The 19,404-nt window shown below is 44.5% G+C and overlaps 1 protein-coding gene across 1 annotated transcript in view; it reads left to right on the top strand.

Moving 5' to 3' along the window:
• LOC128060138 (ATP-binding cassette sub-family A member 17-like) overlaps positions 1-19,404 on the top strand; it is an 82,926-nt gene that overhangs the window by 49,024 nt on the left and 14,498 nt on the right. Inside the window, exons 17-23 of the mRNA XM_052652440.1 lie at positions 4,710-4,872; positions 7,224-7,527; positions 8,582-8,855; positions 9,020-9,224; positions 9,767-9,986; positions 14,686-14,844; positions 18,869-19,047. Of these exons, the coding sequence (XP_052508400.1) occupies positions 4,710-4,872; positions 7,224-7,527; positions 8,582-8,855; positions 9,020-9,224; positions 9,767-9,986; positions 14,686-14,844; positions 18,869-19,047 (1,504 nt within the window). The remainder of the gene's footprint in view (positions 1-4,709; positions 4,873-7,223; positions 7,528-8,581; positions 8,856-9,019; positions 9,225-9,766; positions 9,987-14,685; positions 14,845-18,868; positions 19,048-19,404) is intronic.

Below are 19,404 nucleotides of genomic sequence, written 5' to 3'. Positions count from 1 at the left end.
CTTCATTTGCAAATATTCCAAATATTCCTGTTCCCATTTCTAGTCCAAGGAAACCACTAGTCTACTTTCTGTCTTTATATATTTACCTATTATGGACATTTCATAAGAATGGAATCATTTGGATTCATATGTAGAAAATCATACAGTGTGTATTTTATGTCTGGCTTCTTTCCTGTAGAATAATTTTTGGAGGTTCATTCATGTTGTAGCATGTATAATAAATACTTTGGTTTTTTATTGCTGAATAGTTCTCTGTTATATGAATAGATCATTTTTGCTTATTCCTTCCATTCTATTGTCTTCTGACTTCCATATGTCCACTGAGATGTCAGCTGCTAGTATTATTATTATTCTTTTAATGCAATCTGTCCTTTACCTCTGGCTGCTTTTAATATTATTTTTTCTTTCTCTTAGGTTTTCAACATTTTCACAGTGATATGCATTTGTGTGGTTTTCTTTGTGTTCTGGTTAGGATTTTTACCGCTTTTCACATTGTGGTTTGCTGGTATTGGTCAGTTTTGGAAAATTCTCACCTAATCTCTCTTCTGATCCATCCTCTCTTTCCACTCTTACTGAGACAGCTACTTAGACATGATTTTTCCCTTTCAGGTGTCTCATGTCTATTATGCTTCTTTTTTGGCTTGTATTGATTATCTATTGGTGCTAGCAAATTACTCTGAAACTTAGCAGCCTTGAAACAACAAACATTTGTTACCTCACAGTTTCTGTGGGTCAGGAGCCCAGGAGAAAGTAGGTAGGAGATTCTGGCTCAGATTTCTTTTGAGGTGGTTGGAAATGGCAACCCACTCCAATATACTTGCCTGGAAAATCCCATGGACAGAAGAACCTGCTGGGCTACAGTCCATGAGGTCACAAAGAGTCGGACACAACTGAGCGTCTGAGCATGAGCATGTAGTCAGGTCTCCAGCTGGGGCTGCAGTCTCTACAGGCTCACCTGGGGAAGGATCCACTTTCACATTCACTCTTGTTGTTGCTGGCTGGCCTCAGTTGCTCATGATGTGGGCCTCCCCACCCAGGGTGCTGGAGTGACCTTGTGATATGGCAGTTGGTATCCCCCACAGTGAGTGATCAGAGAAAGATGACCAGATGGAAACCATGTTCACTTTGTCGCCTAATCTTGGAGGTGTCATTTTATCACGTTTGCTATATTCTATTTACTAGAAGTTAGTCACTAGGTCCAGCTCACAGTAAAGGGGAGAATATTAGCACAAGTAACAAAGGGAAAATAAACAAGAAGAACTACATCAAAATAAAGCTTCTGCACAGCAAAAGAAGTGATCAACAAAATGCAAAGGCAACCTACTGAATGGGAGAAAGTATTTGCAGACACGTATGATAAGCGGTTAGTATCTAAAATATATAAACAATTCATACAATTCAATAGCAAAAAAATCCAATTTCTAAATAGGCAGAGGACCTGAATAGACTTTTTTCCAAAGAAAATATTCAGATGGCCAACAGGTACATGAAAAGGTGTTCAGCATCACTAATCGTTAGGGAAATGCAAATCAGAACCACAATGAGCTATCACTTAACACCCACTGGAATGGCAGAGAGACAGGAGATGACAAGTGTTGGCAAGGATATGGAGAAAAGAGAACCCTTGTATTCTGTTGGTGAGAATGTAAATTGATATACAACCACTATAAAAAGCAATATTGAAATTTCCCCCAAAAAATTAAAAATAGAACTATCATATGATCTGGTTCCACTTTATGGGTATATATCTAAAGGAAGTGGACTCACTACCTCAAACATGTACTGCCATGTTTATTTCAGCATTATTTACAGTGGCCAAGTTGTGGAAACAACCTAAGTGTCCATCAGCAGGTGAATGGATAAAGAAGACGTACACACACACACACACACACACACACTGTTTGGCCATAAAAACTTTTTTTAAAGAGGAATCATGCCATTTGCAACAACATGGATGGGCCTTGAGGGCATTGTGCTCAATGAAATGTCAGGCACAGAAATACAAGCACTATGTGATCTCACTTAAATGTGGAATATAAAAAAGAAAATTCACAGAAACAACAGATTTGTGGTTGCCAGAGGTTGAAGGCAGGCTTCCCTGATACTTCAGTTGGTAAAGAATCTGCCTGCAATGCAGGAGACCCCCGTTTGATTCCTGAGTTGGGAAGATCTGCTGGAGAAGGGATAGAAATACCCACTCCAGTATTCTTGGGCTTCCCTTGTGGCTCTGCTGGTAAAGAATCCGCCTGCAACGTGGGAGACCTGGGTTCGATCCCTGGGTAGGGAAGATTGCCTGCAGAAGGGAAAGGCTACCCACTCCAGTATTCTGGCCTGGAGAATCCCATGGACTGTATAGTCTATGAAGTCTCAAAGAGTGAATACAACTGAGCAACTTTGGCTTGCTTTCACTTTCTGCAGAGGTTGGAGACAGGGGTGTGGTAACTGGATGAAGGTGGTCAAAAGCTCTAACCTGCCAATCACATGGTTTTGGTTCCCCTGGCAACCAGACCCCATCTCAAGTCACCATGACAAAGGACACTCTTATGGCTCTCTTCACTTAGAAATTTGCAAGAGTTTTAGGAGCTCTGTTCCGGAACCAGGACAAAGAACAAATCTATATTTCTTATAAATAACAATAATCACAGAGGGAAATAATAAAACCTATGTCCTCATGATTTGGTTACATTTTACTATGATCAGTGCTCTTGAGGTTATTTTTACATCTACTTACACTGTGTGATGGAAGCATTATTGCTGACAATTTGAAATCAATACTGGTGAGAGTATTTACAACATGAAAATTGGTAAACACTATAAATTGGAGTTTATTTCTTTGTTGACTGTCTAGATTTAGAAAGTAATGACTGAGAAAATGTTAATAGTGTGAATTAAACTTCAAAGTATGTCCTATCTGAAGCAATTTCATTAATAGAATTTGAGGAAATACTCTTTGAGGTTTTTAAATGTGTTATTTAGTTCAATAAAAACGTTACCTTGTGGATGAATGAGTGAAGTTTTGACATAACATCTTTGTTGTTTCAGTTTTGTCTTAATCATTAATGTTAATTAAAACATCAACCAGTGTTCTTGTCCAAACTACACTTAGAGAACCACACACCACTGCCTCCTTTCCGCTGCCACGTAAGGGCACTATCCTGTGAGTGGACCAGACCCTCTGGCCCCAGTCTAGCCTTCAGACAAGTGTAGCATGGCCGAGAGCTGGACTGCATCTGCAGGAGAGACCTTGAGGCAGAGCCACTCAGCTGAGCCGCCCCCAAATTCCTGACCCACTGGAATTGTGTGAGATCGTAAATGCTCACCGTTGTCTTAAGACGCTAAGTTTGGGCGAATCCGTGTCACCGCAGTGAATAACAGTTCATTTACCGTCCTTTGCAGAACTGTCCTGGAGGGAAAATGAACCAGTTTATTGAATTGTATTCTTGTGACAAATTCCCAGCAATGGAATAACTAGCTCAAAGACTATGAGTAAAAGTATGTTTTTTGACCTCATACTTTGCTGAATTTGACCCTGAACAGGGGTTCTGCAAACTTTTTTCTAAAGGGTCAGATAGTATACTCTTTAGGCTGTGTAGGCTTGGTCGCATAATCAAGGGTATTGTGTTGTTGTTATTCAGTTACTGAGTTGTGTGTGACTTTGCAGCCCCATGGACTGCAGCACGCCAGGCTTCCCTGTCCTTCACTATCTCCCGGAGTTTGCTCAAATTCATGTCCATTGAGTTGGTGATGCTCTCCAGCCATTTCATCCTCTGCTGCCCCCTTCTCCTTTTGCCTTCAGTCTTTCCCAGCATCAGGGTCTTTTCTAATGAATCAGCTGTTTGCATCAGGTGGCCAAAGTATTATTACAGCTTTGGTAAATACTTTAGGCTGTGTAGGAATGGTCACGTAACAAGGGTATTATGTAGGCACTTAATTAACCATGTAACAGCAATTTACAAATGTGAAATCCTTTCTGAACTCCTCCCATACCAAAACAAACCTTGGGCTGGATTTGGCCCACTGGCCATGGTTTACAGACCCCAGAGCTGGAGTGTCAGAAACGCCACCTTTTGTAATTTATAGTTTTGCTCATAAAATACATATTTCGTGATATTATATTTTTGTTTTAATTTGTGTGTGGTATCTTTTAAGGAAAATAATGAAATCTATTCAAGCTAGCGTTGCCTCAGTTATTTGGAGAAGCTATTGGTCAGTTAATTCAGTTGTTAGTTCCTTTTTAAGCCCTTTCTAGTCAGTTTACTGGAGACGGCAATGGCACCCACTCCAGTACTCTCGCCTGGAGAATCCCATGGATGGAGGAGCCTGGTGGGCTGCAGTCCATGGGGTCGCTAAGAGTCGGGCATGACTGAGCAACTTCACTTTGACTTTTCACTTTCATGCATTGGAGAAGGAAATGGCAACCCACTCCAGCATTCTTGCCTAGAGAATCCCAGGGACGGGGGAGCCTGGTGGGCTGCCGTCTATGGGGTCACACAGAGTCAGACACGACTGAAGCGACTTAGCAGCAGCAGCAGCCAGTATACACTTGCCAACAGTATGTAATCTTGGTGTGGCTTTTTTTCTCCTCATTGTTTGTGTCCCAACTTATTTTTTTCATATCTTACATGACTTTCATTCTTTAAATCTGAACAAAATTGAATGTGTTGTGATTTTGAGAGTTCTCATTTCTTTGTGCTTTTGGTTTGGTTTAGGGTTAATAAGCTGATGGATTCCGACATAGACTTGCAGATCATCAAGCTTCCCTCCTTCCATTCTCATCCACTGGTGAGCAGAGTTCCTGTCAACAGGATTAAACGTCTTCATTCAAGGATTTTCTCAATACCATCCGGCCTACCCATCCATCCTAACACTGGGGTGAGCAGATACATCAAATGCAGGAAGCAGGTTTCTGTTTCATTCCTGGAATCATGATATTATTCTGTCAAGACATGAATGTCAACCTTTAATAGGGGCTTAAGAAAAACTTTGCAGATTTTAGACATAAAAGATTGGCTCTGCTGGATTTCAGGAATACCGTGCTCTTTGCTCCAGTTGAAAATCAGAATGCTGGTGTTTTTTCTGACCAGGATCAACCCAATGAAAGGAAGTATCAAAAAGCTCATAGAAAGGGAGTGGCCATTTCTTTCACCAGAAAAAAGGAAGAGTAAAAGCACTAGATCGAGCTTCCCTGGTGGCTCCGTGGTGGAGAGCCCGTCTGCCAGCATGGGAGAACAGGTTCCATCCCTGACGCGGGGAGATCCCCACGTGCTGTGGAGAGACTAAGTCTGAGCACTGCAACCACTGAGCCTGCACTCTAGAGCTTGGAGGCCGCAACTACTGAAGCTCCAGTGCCCTAGAGCCCATGCTTGGCAACAAGAGAGGCCACTGCAGTGGGAACCCCGTGTGCCACAGCTGGAGAAGGGCCCCAGCTGTCCTCAGCTGGAGAAAGGCCCACACAGCAGCAAAGACCCAGCACAGCCAAAAACAAATAGATAAGCATTAAAAAAAAAAAAAAGAAATCAAGAGACTTAGCTTTTAAAAAAAAAGCATTAAGTCTGCTGTCCAAAAAGCATATTTAACCTTTCTTATTAGTCTTTCACTATGAAACAGATCATGCATGGTACCACCTGAAATTAAAAATTTTTAAGATTTTTTTTGATGTGGACCATTTTTTAAATTCTTTACTGAATTTGCTCTGTTTTCTATTTTGGTTTTTTGGACACGAGGCATGTGGGATCTTAGCTCCCTCACCAGGATTTGAACCTGCACTCCTTGCATTGGAAGGTGAAGTTTTAATCACTGAACCACCAGGGAAATCCTTAATTAAAAAAAAAAATTCTTATGAAATACATGGACAACCTGTATTTCATACAGGTTTTAATGCTTAAAAAAGAATGTTGATATACATTTTACTTAGTCGTCTTGATTTAGCTATCTATGAGATATATTACAAAATAATGAGATTGGTTTTTTTGGATTGCATGCATGCATGCTCAATCACTTAGTCGTGTCTGACTCTTTTGCGACCTCATGGACTGGAGCCCACCAGGCTTCTCTGTCCATGGAATTTCCCAGACAAGAATACCGAAGTGGGTTGCCATTTCCTCCTCCAGGGGATCTTCCTGACCCAGAAATCAAACCTGTGTCTCCTGCGTCTCCTGCATTAGCAGACAGGTTCCTTTCCACTGAGCCACCAGGGAGCCTTTTCATGGGTTAGTGAAGAGGACTCACTGTTTCATAGTCTTACATCACCTGTTCAAGGGGAAGCTGCCATCCATGGAGCCCCTAGTTGGAAAGGGTCTTGGGGGTTATCTAGACCAGTGCCTGTCCTACACAGAAGGCTCTTCTCCAACCCCAGGAAGGATCTACTCAGCCTCTACTTGGCCAAGCTTTGCTTTTGGAAACAACTCCAGAACCTTCCCAGGAAGTATTTCTCAGAGCACCACCTCCGGCAGGGTGATAGCAATGCCTTTTGGTGAATGCTTGAGAGGAAGGAGCTTCAAATCCAAATGTGGGAGACATGGTGGGTGCTTGGGAGAGGCTTTCTGGGGTGTTTTGGTATTTGGTATTTGGGAAACCTGAGGCTTGATGGCCCCAGCCCACCCAGCTAGCGCAGCGCCAGTGAAAGAGAAGCTGATGGGAGCCTGTGGCGCCGACCTCCACAGCCGCCACCTCTGGGCCCAAGGCTGAATCTTGGGATCCCAGTGCACATGCCTGCACGCTTTGATATTCACTGTCGAAGCCCAGGGACCTCTCTGTGCATGGCCTGCATCCCTCCACGGGTGCATCTGTGGGTGCATTACTAGAAGTGCAGTCTCTTCTCTTTGACTGTGTGGATGTCGAATTAAATTTATGCATTCAGCTCATTTGTTTTCTAAAAAAGTAATATCAAATTAAAATGCCAGCAAGCAATGGCATTTCCCTCCCCCTATATCCTCATCAACATAAAATTTTTGCCAATCTGACAGGTAAAAACAATGTATCCTGTTTACATTTGGTGTCTGTTTAGACTTCTCTTTCAAACTCTTTCCAATCTGTGCCTTCTTTTTCTGCCATTAACTGTTAATCTAATAATTGAGTCAAAGAATTTTAATTTGAAGCAATTTTTGACGCAATCAAAATGTTAGACATAATATGAGAGAATACAGTTGAACACGAGCCACTTCACTGCCTGCCAGCTCCTACCTGTGACCATGGTAATGGTATGTCCTTTTTTTAAATTGTAGTTCAGCCTTCTCTGCCAACAGTTCTATGCCATGTTCTTGAAAAGGGCTACCTATTCTTGGCGCAACTGGATCATGATGCTGTCAATACAGATCCTGGTGCCTCTGGTTATTCTTAGCATCAGCCTCTCATTCCTCAACTTCGATATAAGCATGGACAATAGCCCATTGGAGCTGACCCTAAAATCATATGGTCAAACTATTGTTCCATTCTACATTTCTCCGAACTCCAGGCTGGGTCCACAGCTTCTAGACCATCTGACAGATGTGCTTATGGCTGAGGACCAGAATCCTCTGGAGCTGCAAAGTAAGTACCAGGCCCAGGAAAACGGGGCAGGAAGCAGGCCCATTGCTCCCTGCAGTGAAGCCATGTGCTTCTAGGCTACGTGATGCTCTCTGAAGTCAGAGTGTGTGGCTAGAAGGCCCTTCTAGGGAAGGCCGTAGAAGGTGGGGATAGTCCTCTAAGAGAGCCAAGTCCTTGCTTCCGAGATAGGCTGTCAGTGGAGAAATGGACTATTTATTGATCCTGAGAGACCCAGACTGAAAGACTTCAACATGGTTGCCCTGGTGAGCAGGGGCCAGGGATAGTGCTGTGGAAGGCCATGGCACTGTCATCTCTCATTGTAAGTTTTGTATAATTATTTGATTTTTAAAATTATATTAATGTGTTATTTTAATTTAAAATGAAAATTTTAAGGATTCATTTTTAGTAAAGTACAAGAGATCAGCTGCAGAAATGGTTGGGATTGTAGTGCCTTGCCTCTCCCAACCTTGGTTTCCTCACACTGTCACCGGAGGGTCCAGGGGAGTGCCCATCAAAGGTGCTTCACACTGCAACACTGGCACTCAGTAACCCTCAGCCACCAGTACAGTGATCACTCCAGCTTAAAAATTCCAGGGTTCTTGGTCAATCAGCCTGTATGCTAGAAGTATGGTGATGAACAGTTCTCAGAGAGCTCCTAGCCCAGAGGTCTTGTGGATAAGCAGTAAATACAGAGGAACAGTCCGTGATGGTCACATAGACATAGCTCAGCCTCAGAGGGTCAGAGGGCACACCTGAGTTCAAAGCCTGTGGTGTGAATGGGGGCTGCACAGCAGGGAAGCCTGAAAGATGCCTGGACAAGACTTCACTGCTGCTCCAGTCAAGGAAAGGAAAACTTTCTTGAGGCCCCAGGCCTGAGGGGCTCAGGCAGGAGGCAGCCCTGCAGGCCAAGTGGATGACTGGAAGTCAGGGCACCGCCACAACAGGAGGACCCCACTGGGGATATGTGTGAGGCTTGGTGAGGAGAGAGACGTTCAGGAGGAGCCGCTGTCCTCCCTGCCTCTCGAGGCCTGGTGCGACCCGCTCTGTTTTCTTCCAGGCCCAGTGGAACCATTCCTCCTGAAAAAGTTGGAGGAGGAGCCCGAGGCCTTTGACCAGAACTACCTGGTAGCCATTTCTTTTGACGACGTGGGGAACCACACCATCGTGACAGCACTGTTCAATAACCAGGCGTACCATTCCACGGCCCAGGTGCTGGCGCTGGTGGATAACATCCTGTTCAAGTTGCTGTCTGGGCCCAGGGCATCCATAACGGTACTGAACCACCCTCAGCCTCAGTCGAGCGTGGAGACCGCGGAGGACATCTTGTATGAGTATGTACAGCTTTCCTTCCTCCTCGCTAAGCTTCTCCGTTTACCACCAGCTTTCTCCCTTTTTGTCTCTTTGTTTTAATTACAGATTGTTATTTTGGAATATGGTTGCTTTGACCGGTTCTACTTAAATGACTGCCTCTCTCTTTATATCCTGCCTTTGACAGGGGCCCTAAAGGACATTATCTTGTCATCAACTTGCTTTTTGGAATGGCTTTCCTTTCGAGTTCCTTTTCCATCTTGACAGTCAAAGAGAGAGGCCTCAAGGCCAAGCAGGTCCAGTTCATCAGCGGCGTCCACGTGGCTACGTTCTGGCTCTCGTCTCTGCTATGGGACCTCCTGTCCTTCCTTGTCCCCAGCCTGCTGCTGCTGGTGAGCTGCATTGTGAGGGGCCCCTCCCCCCAACCCTGTGTGTCCAGGGGACTGGCCTTGGGGCCCCTGCAAAGAACCGGGACCCAGCCAGAAGTCTAGGCTGGCAGCTCCGCCCCTGATGGGCTGCATGGCTGTGAATGCAGCTTCCTCGCTGACCCTCAGTGAAAGGTGGTTCCCGTCCCAGTGTCGTTAGGAGCAGGGGCCCTGCTCTGGGGCCTCTAGGTGGTGACTTCCCCAGAGCTGCTGCCTCAGGCTGGTAAGACAGTGCCCTGGGGACAGGTGTTTACATTCCAGAAGTAGCCCACCAGGGCCCTGAGGGGTGCAGCCTGGAGCACGTCCTCCCTGGTTCTGCCTCTGTGCTCCTCCTCTCACTGCACTGGTGTCCCCTGCACGGCCAGAGGAGTGAGGGAGGGGCGGTGCTACTGGAGTCCTGCCAACACCTTTTTTACCTTAGAAGAATAAGTTGAGATTATCGTATCCTTTCTCTCATGCTTAGGCCTGAGTCTTAGTGACTTTTCCAAATTCTGCCTCACTTTCCCCAGGTGGTGTTTCTATACTATGATGAGGAGGCTTTTACACACGAGGAGAATGTCCCAGCTGTCTTCTTGATGCTGATGCTCTATGCCTGGGCCATCATCCCCTTCATCTACCTGACCAGCTTCTGCTTTGACAATGCGGGGAATGCCTGTGTCAAACTCATCATCATGCTGACCTTTCTGAGCATTGGCCCCTTTGTTCTTGTCTCGGTCACAAGTGAAAAAGGTGAGGCCCATCAGGTCTACACATCACACAGCTTTAACCCTCCCTCTGGCAGCCACACAAGTCGTGCCTGTGAGAGCATGGGTCTGTAGGGGCCTGCATGAGGCTCTTCTCAGCAGTGGTCACTGGAAGAGCCCCAAACCGTCAGTGTTGCAGACATGCACCCCCCAGGGGACAGACACTCAGCACAGGCCGCAGTGCGGACAGACGGCACACTGGGTGCTGCCTGGACGACGCAGCCCTGAGCTCGGGGCTGGGGGTCCACTGCACAGAGACCAGAGGGGACCTGGAGCGATGGGGACAGCTGTATTCTGACTGAGATGTTGATTACATGGGCAAAAATACTTGTCAGAATCATCAAACTATCCACTGGTGATCACGCACTTCACTGAAACAGACTACTCCTCAGTTTGAGAGAAGGTAATAAGAGACTTCTGTAGAATTCCATGAAGAAGAAAAACTTTGGAAACAAGAAAGATCTGATTGCCAAAATAAGAATTTAGCAGAGGGGTTGGAAAATAAAGACAATGAATTTTCCAGAAAGCAGAACCAAAAGTTAAGAGAAATAGAGAAGTTGAGAGAAAAGGCAGGTAAGGTGAAAGTAAATGCGGGAGATGCTCTTTGTATTCAATCACTAAGCCTTCCAGAAAGAGAAAACAGGAAATCAGGTTGAGGAAACTGCCCAAGAAACAAAGTTTCCCAGAGTTGAAAAAAGCAGACTTCAAGACTGAAAGGATTTATCAAATGTCCAACACTGAATGAAGAGAGACCCAAACACTTCCTGAAAGACAGGGGTTTCTGCACTGAGTTCTGTCGTCAGGCAGATGGGGGGACAGAGCAAAGACTACTTCAGCTGGGCAACAGCAATTGAACCCATACCCCACTTTCTTGGAAAGTTAGTCAAGGATCTCGGCCAACAAAGTGCAGGAGTAAAGTGAAGGAGGAGGAAAGCACAAGAGCCAGCAGAGGATGCATCCCACCGTGGAGTGCGGCAGAGGAGATTCCTCAGTCGGACGACTAGGTAGGGTGGTTCGTGGCCTCTCCTCCGTCCTCAGCCAGTGCTCAAGCAGGACCAGCAGAGAAGGAAGGAAGGCAGGCAGGTGAATAAGCAGGAGCTGTGAATACCTGTCCCTGTGACCACATGTGGGATTGTCGAGCACTCCTCTCCTGGGCATCGGAAGATGGTCAGTGACCCGGGAAGGTCTGGGAGCCACTGTGGCTGACTGTTCACTCCAGGCAGAGCTCTCAAGACTGCCTTGTGGTTAAGTCCGTCTCTGTCCCACCCAGGAGCCACAGAGCTGAGTTGGGGCAGTTTCCCCGCTCCCCTCTACTTCAGTCTCCAGGGTAGATTTCCACATTTAGACTTCTATATGAGAAGAGGACACGAGCCACTGTGCCTCTTCCCCTCTGCAACTACCCACTGGGGCCTAGTATCCGCAGGTGCAACTGTCTGATCACCAGAGCCATGACCCTGATGCCTCAGCCACAATGTGGAGCCACGACTTTCGAGCTATGCCCCCAAATGGTGCTTCCATCCCCACAGGTGGACCCCATGGCTCTGCTGCTCAGTTACTGGGTCCTGGTCCAGGAAATGTTGGTCTGGAGACCTCACATCCAAGTTCAACTCCCTGTACATCGCAGTAGCATCCGCTGACAGGAATTTCATAAATTGATCCCCCAAAGCTGTACTACTCTAAATCCAAGCCCTGAGAGTAGAGCCTGTTTTCAGATGAAGAGTCTGTTCAGCCTCTCTTCAGGGAGTCTGAAGAAAGTCACGTGTCCCCGGGCTGTCTTCCTTGCAGACCCCCCTGATTTGGAGCAGGTGGTGTAGCCAGTCATGAAGCCTGAAATGAGAGCTCTAATCCCACCTCCTTGTTGGTGGAGATGTGCTGTGGTTTGTGCAGGGGTGGCAGCTGGTGGCACGTGGAGTGGCCTGGGTTTAGCACCAGGCAGCCTGCGGGGTGGGAGAGGGCTGTAAGCACAGCCCCAATGCAGGTCCGTTCCCATGCAGCACACCAAGTTCACCCTCTTACAGATTAATTTGCTTATGAGTAGCATGGTTATTTCGCAGAGCAGTTGTGTTTATTTGTTGTAAATATTTAAAATATTTTAAATATACCAAAGGTTATTTATAACCTTGTTTGTTATTTCTTCACTTTTCAATATAAGATAAAAAATTGGCTTCTCTAATCTCTAAGAGGCCCCAGTTTCTGTATTTGTTTTAGGACCAGACAACTTACTGACCGCTCCTTTATTTCTTTTTTCTAATTGAAGTATACTTGTTTTCAGTTCAGTTCAGTTCAGTGGCTCAGTCATGTCCGACTCTTTGCGACCCCATAAATTGCAGCATGCCAGGCCTCCCTGTCCATCACCAACTCCCGGAGTTCACTCAGACTCACGTCCATCGAGTCCGTGATGCCATCCAGCCATCTCATCCTCTGTTGTCCCCTTCTCCTCCTGCCCCTAATCCCTCCCAGCATCAGAGTCTTTTCCAATGAGTCAACTCTTCACATGAGGTGGCCAAAGTACTGTGCCAAAGTACTGGAACTTCAGCTTCAGCATCATTCCTTCCAAAGAAATCCCAGGGTTGATCTCCTTCACAATGGACTGGCTGGATCTCCTTGCAGTCCAAGGGACTCTCAAGAGTCTTCTCCAACACCACAGTTCAAAAGTATCAATTCTTCGGCGCTCAGCCTTCCTCACAGTCCAACTCTCACATCCACACATGACTACTGGAAAAACCATAGCCTTGACTAGACAGACCTTAGTTGGCAAAGTAATGTCTCTGCTTTTGAATATACTATCTAGGTTGGTCATAACTTTTCTTCCAAGGAGTAAGCGTCTTTTAATTTCATGGCTGCAGTCACCATCTGCAGTGATTTTGCAGCCCCCCAAAAATAAAGTCTGACACTGTTTCCACTGTTTCCCCATCTATTTCCCATGAAGTGATGGGACCAGATGCCATGATCTTCGTTTTCTGAATGTTGAGCTTTAAGCCAACTTTTTCACTCTCCTCTTTCACTTTCATCAAGAGGCTTTTTAGGTCCTCTTCACTTTCTGCCATACGGGTGCTGTCATCTGCATATCTGAGGTTATTGCTATTTCTCCCGGCAGTCTTGACTCCAGCATGTGTTTCTTCCAGTCCAGCGTTTCTCATGATGTACTCTGCATATAAGTTAAATAAACAGGGTGACAATATACAGCCTTGACATACTCCTTTACCAATTTGGAACCAGTCTGTTGTTCCATGTCCAGTTCTAACTGTTGCTTCCTGACCTGCATATAGATTTCTCAGGGGGCAGGTCAGGTGGTCTGATATTCCCATCTCTCAGAATTTTCCACAGTTTATTGTGATCCACACAGTCAAAGGTTTTGGCATAGTCAATAAAGCAGAAATAGATGTTTTTCTGGAACTCTCTTGCTTTTTCAATGATCCAGCAGATGTTGGAAATTTGATCTCTGATTCCTCTGCCTTTTCTAAAACCAGCTTGAACATCTGGAAGTTCATGGTTCACGTATTGCTGAAGCCTGGCTTGGAGAATTTTGAGCATTACTTTACTAGCATGTGAGATGAGTGCAATTGTGCACTAGTTTGAGCATTCTTTGGCATTGCCTTTCTTTGGGATTGGAATGAAAACTGACCTTTTCCAGTCCTGTGGCCACTGCTGAGTTTTCCAAATTTGCTGGCATATTGAGTGTAGCACTTTCACAGCATCATCTTTCAGGATTTGAAATGGCTCAACTGGAATTCCAGTTTTACAATGTGTTAATTTTTGCTGTACAGCAAAGTAACTTAGTGATTTACACATCTATGCATTCTTTGCCATCATGGTTTCTCATGGGATATCGGCTGCAGGGCCCTGTTGTGTGCAGCAGGGCCCTGTTGTGTGCAGCAGGGCTTGGTGCTCATGCGTCCTGTGCGTAACATGCGTCCACCATGCCCGGCTTGCTGCCCCGCCCCGCCCCCTGCCCTTTGGCGGCCGCGAGCATATTCTCCAGGTCCTTGAGTCTGTTTTCTTTTCTTCTTTCTTTTTGCCAAAAAGCTTGTGGGATCTTAGTTCCCTGACCAGGGATGGAACCCATGCCCCTTGCATTGGAAGCAAAGAGTTCTAACCACAGGACCACTTTGGTTGATTCTTGTGGCTGTTCTAGGTATGTGATAATGTACAGCATCTGCAAATAATGGTGGTTTTGTCTCCGCAAACTGTCCACACAGCAACTGTGTTCTCCTTATCTACTTGTAAGATGACACTCTAATAAATCCAAAGCTGATGCCCCAGGCTTTCCTGTTTGGCACTAACTCATTTGTAAGCCTCCAGCCTTCAAAGCCAGGACTTCCAGAAGTGCATCCCCTACTGCAGCCATGCCGTGCTGGTTTTCTCAAACACAGCAAGCTCTTTCTGACTTGCCTTCATAAACAGTTGGAATAGAAGTAAAATGACTTCAGGAAGTGCTGCAAAAGAAAAATAGTTACAGCTTAGAGGCTGGGTGACTGCCTCAGAAGAGGGAACACTAGGAGTCAGGGAGAACCTGATTTCTGGTCTTGGGCCCAGGAGTGTGATGAGCAGAGACAGATACAGCCACAGGTAAAAAGAACAAACCCTTTATAGAGGAGAAGAGGCCCATGGGGCCTAGAGAGTCTCTGGGGGATGTATCCGCTTCTTCCTGAAAGAAGGGTTAATATTTTCTGTTCCCCTCACAGAACTTGGCTACACAGCGATCTCAGAGTCCCTGGATAACATGTTCCTACCGCTTCCAGGCCATTGCCTAGGGATGGCTTTATCCAACCTGTACTACAACTTTGAACTGCAGAAGTTTTGCAAGGTCAAGAGCTTGGACCAGATTGAGTGCAGTAAAGTTTGTGAGTATGACAAACAGACTTTTGTTATTTACATTGTTTTTTAATTTTTAAGTTTTACAATGTTGTGTTTGTTTCTGTGTTAATTACATTTTTATTAAGATATAATTCATATAAAATTCACCCTTTTATAAAGTATACAATTCATTGGTTTCTGGGATATTCACAAGGTTGTGCAACCATCACCACCATCTAATTCCAGAACATTCTTATCACTGGGAATAAAGAAATGTTCCATCCATTAACAGTCACTTCCCATTCCCTTTTCCCCCAAGCATTTGACAACCAATAATCTACTTTCTGTCTCTATGGATTGGCCTGTTCTGGGCATTTCTTGTAAATGGAATGACTGTGTGACCTTTTGTATCTGGCTTCTTTCACTTACAACAGTATTTGTAAGGTTCATCCAGGTTGTGTCATGCATCTCTGCTTTGTTCCTTGTTATGGCTGAATAATAGTCCATTGTATGGATGGACTCAGTAGTTTATCCGTTCATCAGCTGATGGACATTTGGATTGTTTCTATGTTTTGGCTATTATGAATAATGCTGCCGTGGACATTCACATACAAATTTTTGTGTGAACCAGTTTTCAGTTCTTTTGAGTATATACTTAGGAGTGGGTTTGCTTTTGACTCTATGTTTAGCTTTTTCAGGAAGCACCAAACTATTTTCCACAGTGGCTGCACTATTTTACATTTCACCAGCAACATATGAGGGTTCCAATTTGTCCACATCCTTTCCAACACCTTTTAAAATTAGTTATTTTCTTTAAATGTGGAAAAACGTGAAGTTTACCATTTTAACCATGTTTAAGTGTGCAGTTCTGTGGCATTAAATACATTCACATTGTTGTACCATCACCACCATCCTCTCCAGAACTTTCTTCAACTTGCAGAACTGAAATTCTGAACCCACGAAACACTAACGGCCCCACCCCAGCCTCTAGCGACTAGCATTCCACTCTCTGAGTTGGGCTACTCTAGTTGCCTCATATGAAACATTTAATTCGTTTCTCATTTCCTCTTGGGTATATTCAATAGCTATTTTCTTTGTGGTTACCATGGAAATTGCATTTTAACATCCTTAAGTTAACATTCTAATTTGAATTTGTATTAGCTTAACTTCAACAGTATAGAAAAACTGCTCTTATGCAGCCCTGTCCCCAGTCCCTTTTAATTATTGATGTCACAAGACCTCTTTATCCACTGTGTACGTAGAACCATAGATTCGTTGTTTTTTTATGCATCAGTTTCTTAAGTTACACAGAAAACAAAAAGTGGAGTTATAAACCACAGTTACTGCAATACTAGCCATTATAACGTCCATGTATCTACTTTTGCAAGAGATCTGTATTAGTTTGATCTGTATGTCCTGATATGGCCGATGTCTGTTGTATATGCGTAAACAAAACAACCTCCTTCCATGGTTCTTCAGGCACTCTATCAGATCTAATCCCTTGAATTTATTGGTCACTTACACTGTATAATCGTAAGGGATTTGATTTAGGTCTTACCTGAATGATCTAAACAAAACTGTAAGGAATTTGATTTAGGACCCTACTTTCTTCAGTTTAAGTCTGAGTTTGGCAATAAGGAGTTCATGCCAATGAGGCAAAGGAGAAAAGGAAAGATATACCCATTTGAATGCAGAGTTCCAAAGAATAGCAAGGAGAGATAAGAAAGCTTTCCTCAGTGAACAATGCAGAGAAATAGAATAAAACAATAGGATGGGAAATACTAGAGATCTCTTCAAGAAAATAAGAGATATCAACAGAATATTTCATCCAAAGATGGGCACAATAAAGGACAGAAACCATATGGACCTAACAGAAGCAGAAGATATTAAGAAGAGGTGGCAAGAATACACAGAAGAACTATGCAAAAAAGATCTTCATGACCCAGATAACCATGACAGTGTGATCACTCACCCAGAGCCAGACATCCTGGAGTCTGAAGTCAAGTGGGCCTCAGGAAGCATCACTACGAACAAAGCTAGTGGAGGTGATGGAATTCCAGCTGAGCTATTTCAAGTCCTAAAAGATGGTGCTGTGAAAGTGCTGCAGTCAACATGCCAGCAAATTTGGAAAACTCAGTAGTGGCCACAGGACTGGAAAAGGTCAGTTTTCATTCTAATCCCAAAGAAAGGCAACACCAAAGAATGTTCAGACTACCCCACAATCGCATTCATCTCACACGCTAGCAAAGTAACGCTCAAATTTATCCAAGTGAGGCTTCAACAGTGCATGAACCGTGAACTTTCAGATGTTCAAGCTGGATTTAGAAAAGGCAGAGGAACCAGAGATCAAATTTCCAACATCTGCTGGATCATTGGAAAAGCAAGAGAGTTCCAGAAAAACATCTACTTCTTCTTTATTGATTACGCCAAAGCCTTTGACTGTGTGGATCACAATAAACTGTGGAAAATTCTGAAAGAGATGGGAATACCAGACCACCTGACCTGCCCCCTGAGAAATCTGTATGCAGGTCAAGAAGCAACAGGTAGAACCGGACATGGAACAGCAGACTGGTTCCAAATTGGTAAAGGAGTATGTCAAAGCTGTATATTCTCACCCTGTTTATTTAACTTATATGCAGAGTACATCATGTGAAATGCCAGGCTGGATGAAGCACAAGCTGGAATCAAGATTGCTGGGAGAAATATCAATAACCTCAGATATGCAGATGACACCACCCTTATGGCAGAAAGTGAAGAGGACCTAAAGAGCCTCTTGATGAAAGTGAAAGAGGAGAGTGAAAAAGCTGGCTTAAAACTCAACATTCAAAAAACTAAGATCATGGCATCTGGTCCCATCACTTCATGGCAGAGAGGTGTGGAAGCAATGGATACAGTGAGACTTTATTTTGGGGGGCTGCAAAATCACTGCAGATGGTGACTGCAGCCATGAAATTAAAAGACGCTTGCTCCTTGGAAGAAAAGCCATGACCAACCTGGACAGCATATTAAAAAGCAGAGACATTACTTTGCTGACAAAGGACCATTTAATCAAAGCTATGGTTTTTCCAATAGTCATGTATGGATGTGAGTGTTGAACTATAAAGAAAGCTGAGCGCCAAAAATTTGACGCTTTTGAACTATGATGTTGGAGAAGACTCTTGAGAGTCCCTTGGACTTCAAGGAGATCCAACCAGTCCATCTTAAAGGAAATCAGTTCTGAATATTCCTTGGAAGGATTGATGCTGAAGCTGAAACTCCAATACTTGGCCACCTGTGATGCAAAGAACTGATTCATTGGAAAAGACCCTGATGCTGGGAAAGATTGAAGGCAGGAGGAGAGGGGGATGACAGACAATGAGATGGTTGGATGGCATCACTGACTCACTGAACGTGAGTCTGAGTAAGCTCCAGGAGTTGGTGATGGACAGGGAAGCCTGGTATGCAGCAGTCCATGGGGTCGCAAAGAGTCAGACACGACTGAACGACTGAACCAAACTGAACTGAACTGAAACAAAACAAATGAATTGGAGAAGATAATGCATAGTATCAGTCTACTTATATTTTAAAAGACTATATCCAGAGAGTATGGAAGTATTATATTTTATATATATATATATATACATAAAACAGCTGTAGGGAGAGGAGAAATACCTTGACTCTACCTCAGACGTGTCTCTTTTTTCCAATGAGTGTGTATTGTATAATTTAAAAATACATGTATTTAAAAGAAAATTTGAAGGCAAATCAAATTAAAATAGACTTGAGGCTGCAGAGTGTTTCTGCATGAGTGGTCAATTGACGTTACAGGGTGATTGATAACAGAATCAAACATGTAAATAGCTTGCGTTTCAAGTGACTGTCATATGGACAGGGAGAAGTCTTTTACTTTTACTGCATAATTTCTGCTAAACATTGGTTCCAGCAAGAAAAGCAGAATACTGTATATGTTTCCCATCTGCTGGGGTGAAGTGACTACAGTGATAACAATAATGCTCCTTTTAAATGACATTTGTTATCGTAGGAATCTAGCTGCTCTGTGTAATCTGATCGTGTCCATTTGTCCCATTGTAGCGGAGGGCTATGTGGTCCAGGAGGACATCTATGCCTGGGAGTCTCTTGGGACAGGGAAGTACCTGACAGTCCTCGCCATCTTGGGGCTCGTGTACCTCATCCTGCTTTTCCTCACTGAAACCAATGTCTTATGGGAACTGAAATCCAGGTTTTCTGGCCTCTCCTGGAAGCAAAAAATGGTGAGTGGGTCCAAGTGTAAGTCTGTAAGGACAGGTAAGAGGCTGGCTTCACGGCTTAATTCCTGCAGTCTGCAGTGACCTTGATTCTCAGAGCCAGAGGGCCTGGAGATGGTGTAAACCTCCCTCAGGGCAGAGGGGTTACTGAGGTCCCCAGGACCCCGGGCCCTGATGGGAGAAGGGGGAAGGGCATTGGCCTGGGCCCTGTGATCCTGGCCAGCCGTGGATTCCCTAAAACTAGTCAGCTTGTAACACCTCTCCCCTCAGTCATTCAGGACCCAGATAGGAGAAAGGTCTGTTGTGTCATTTCTTGACCTGAATATCTTCCAGTGGCAAAGCACCTCCCCCAGCCCCATGATC

This window comes from Budorcas taxicolor, chromosome 2 (assembly GCF_023091745.1).
Source record: "Budorcas taxicolor isolate Tak-1 chromosome 2, Takin1.1, whole genome shotgun sequence".
Classification (NCBI taxonomy): domain Eukaryota; kingdom Metazoa; phylum Chordata; class Mammalia; order Artiodactyla; family Bovidae; genus Budorcas; species Budorcas taxicolor.
Note: the sequence above shows the minus strand (reverse complement) of the source record. Positions and strands in the feature narration are given on the sequence as shown.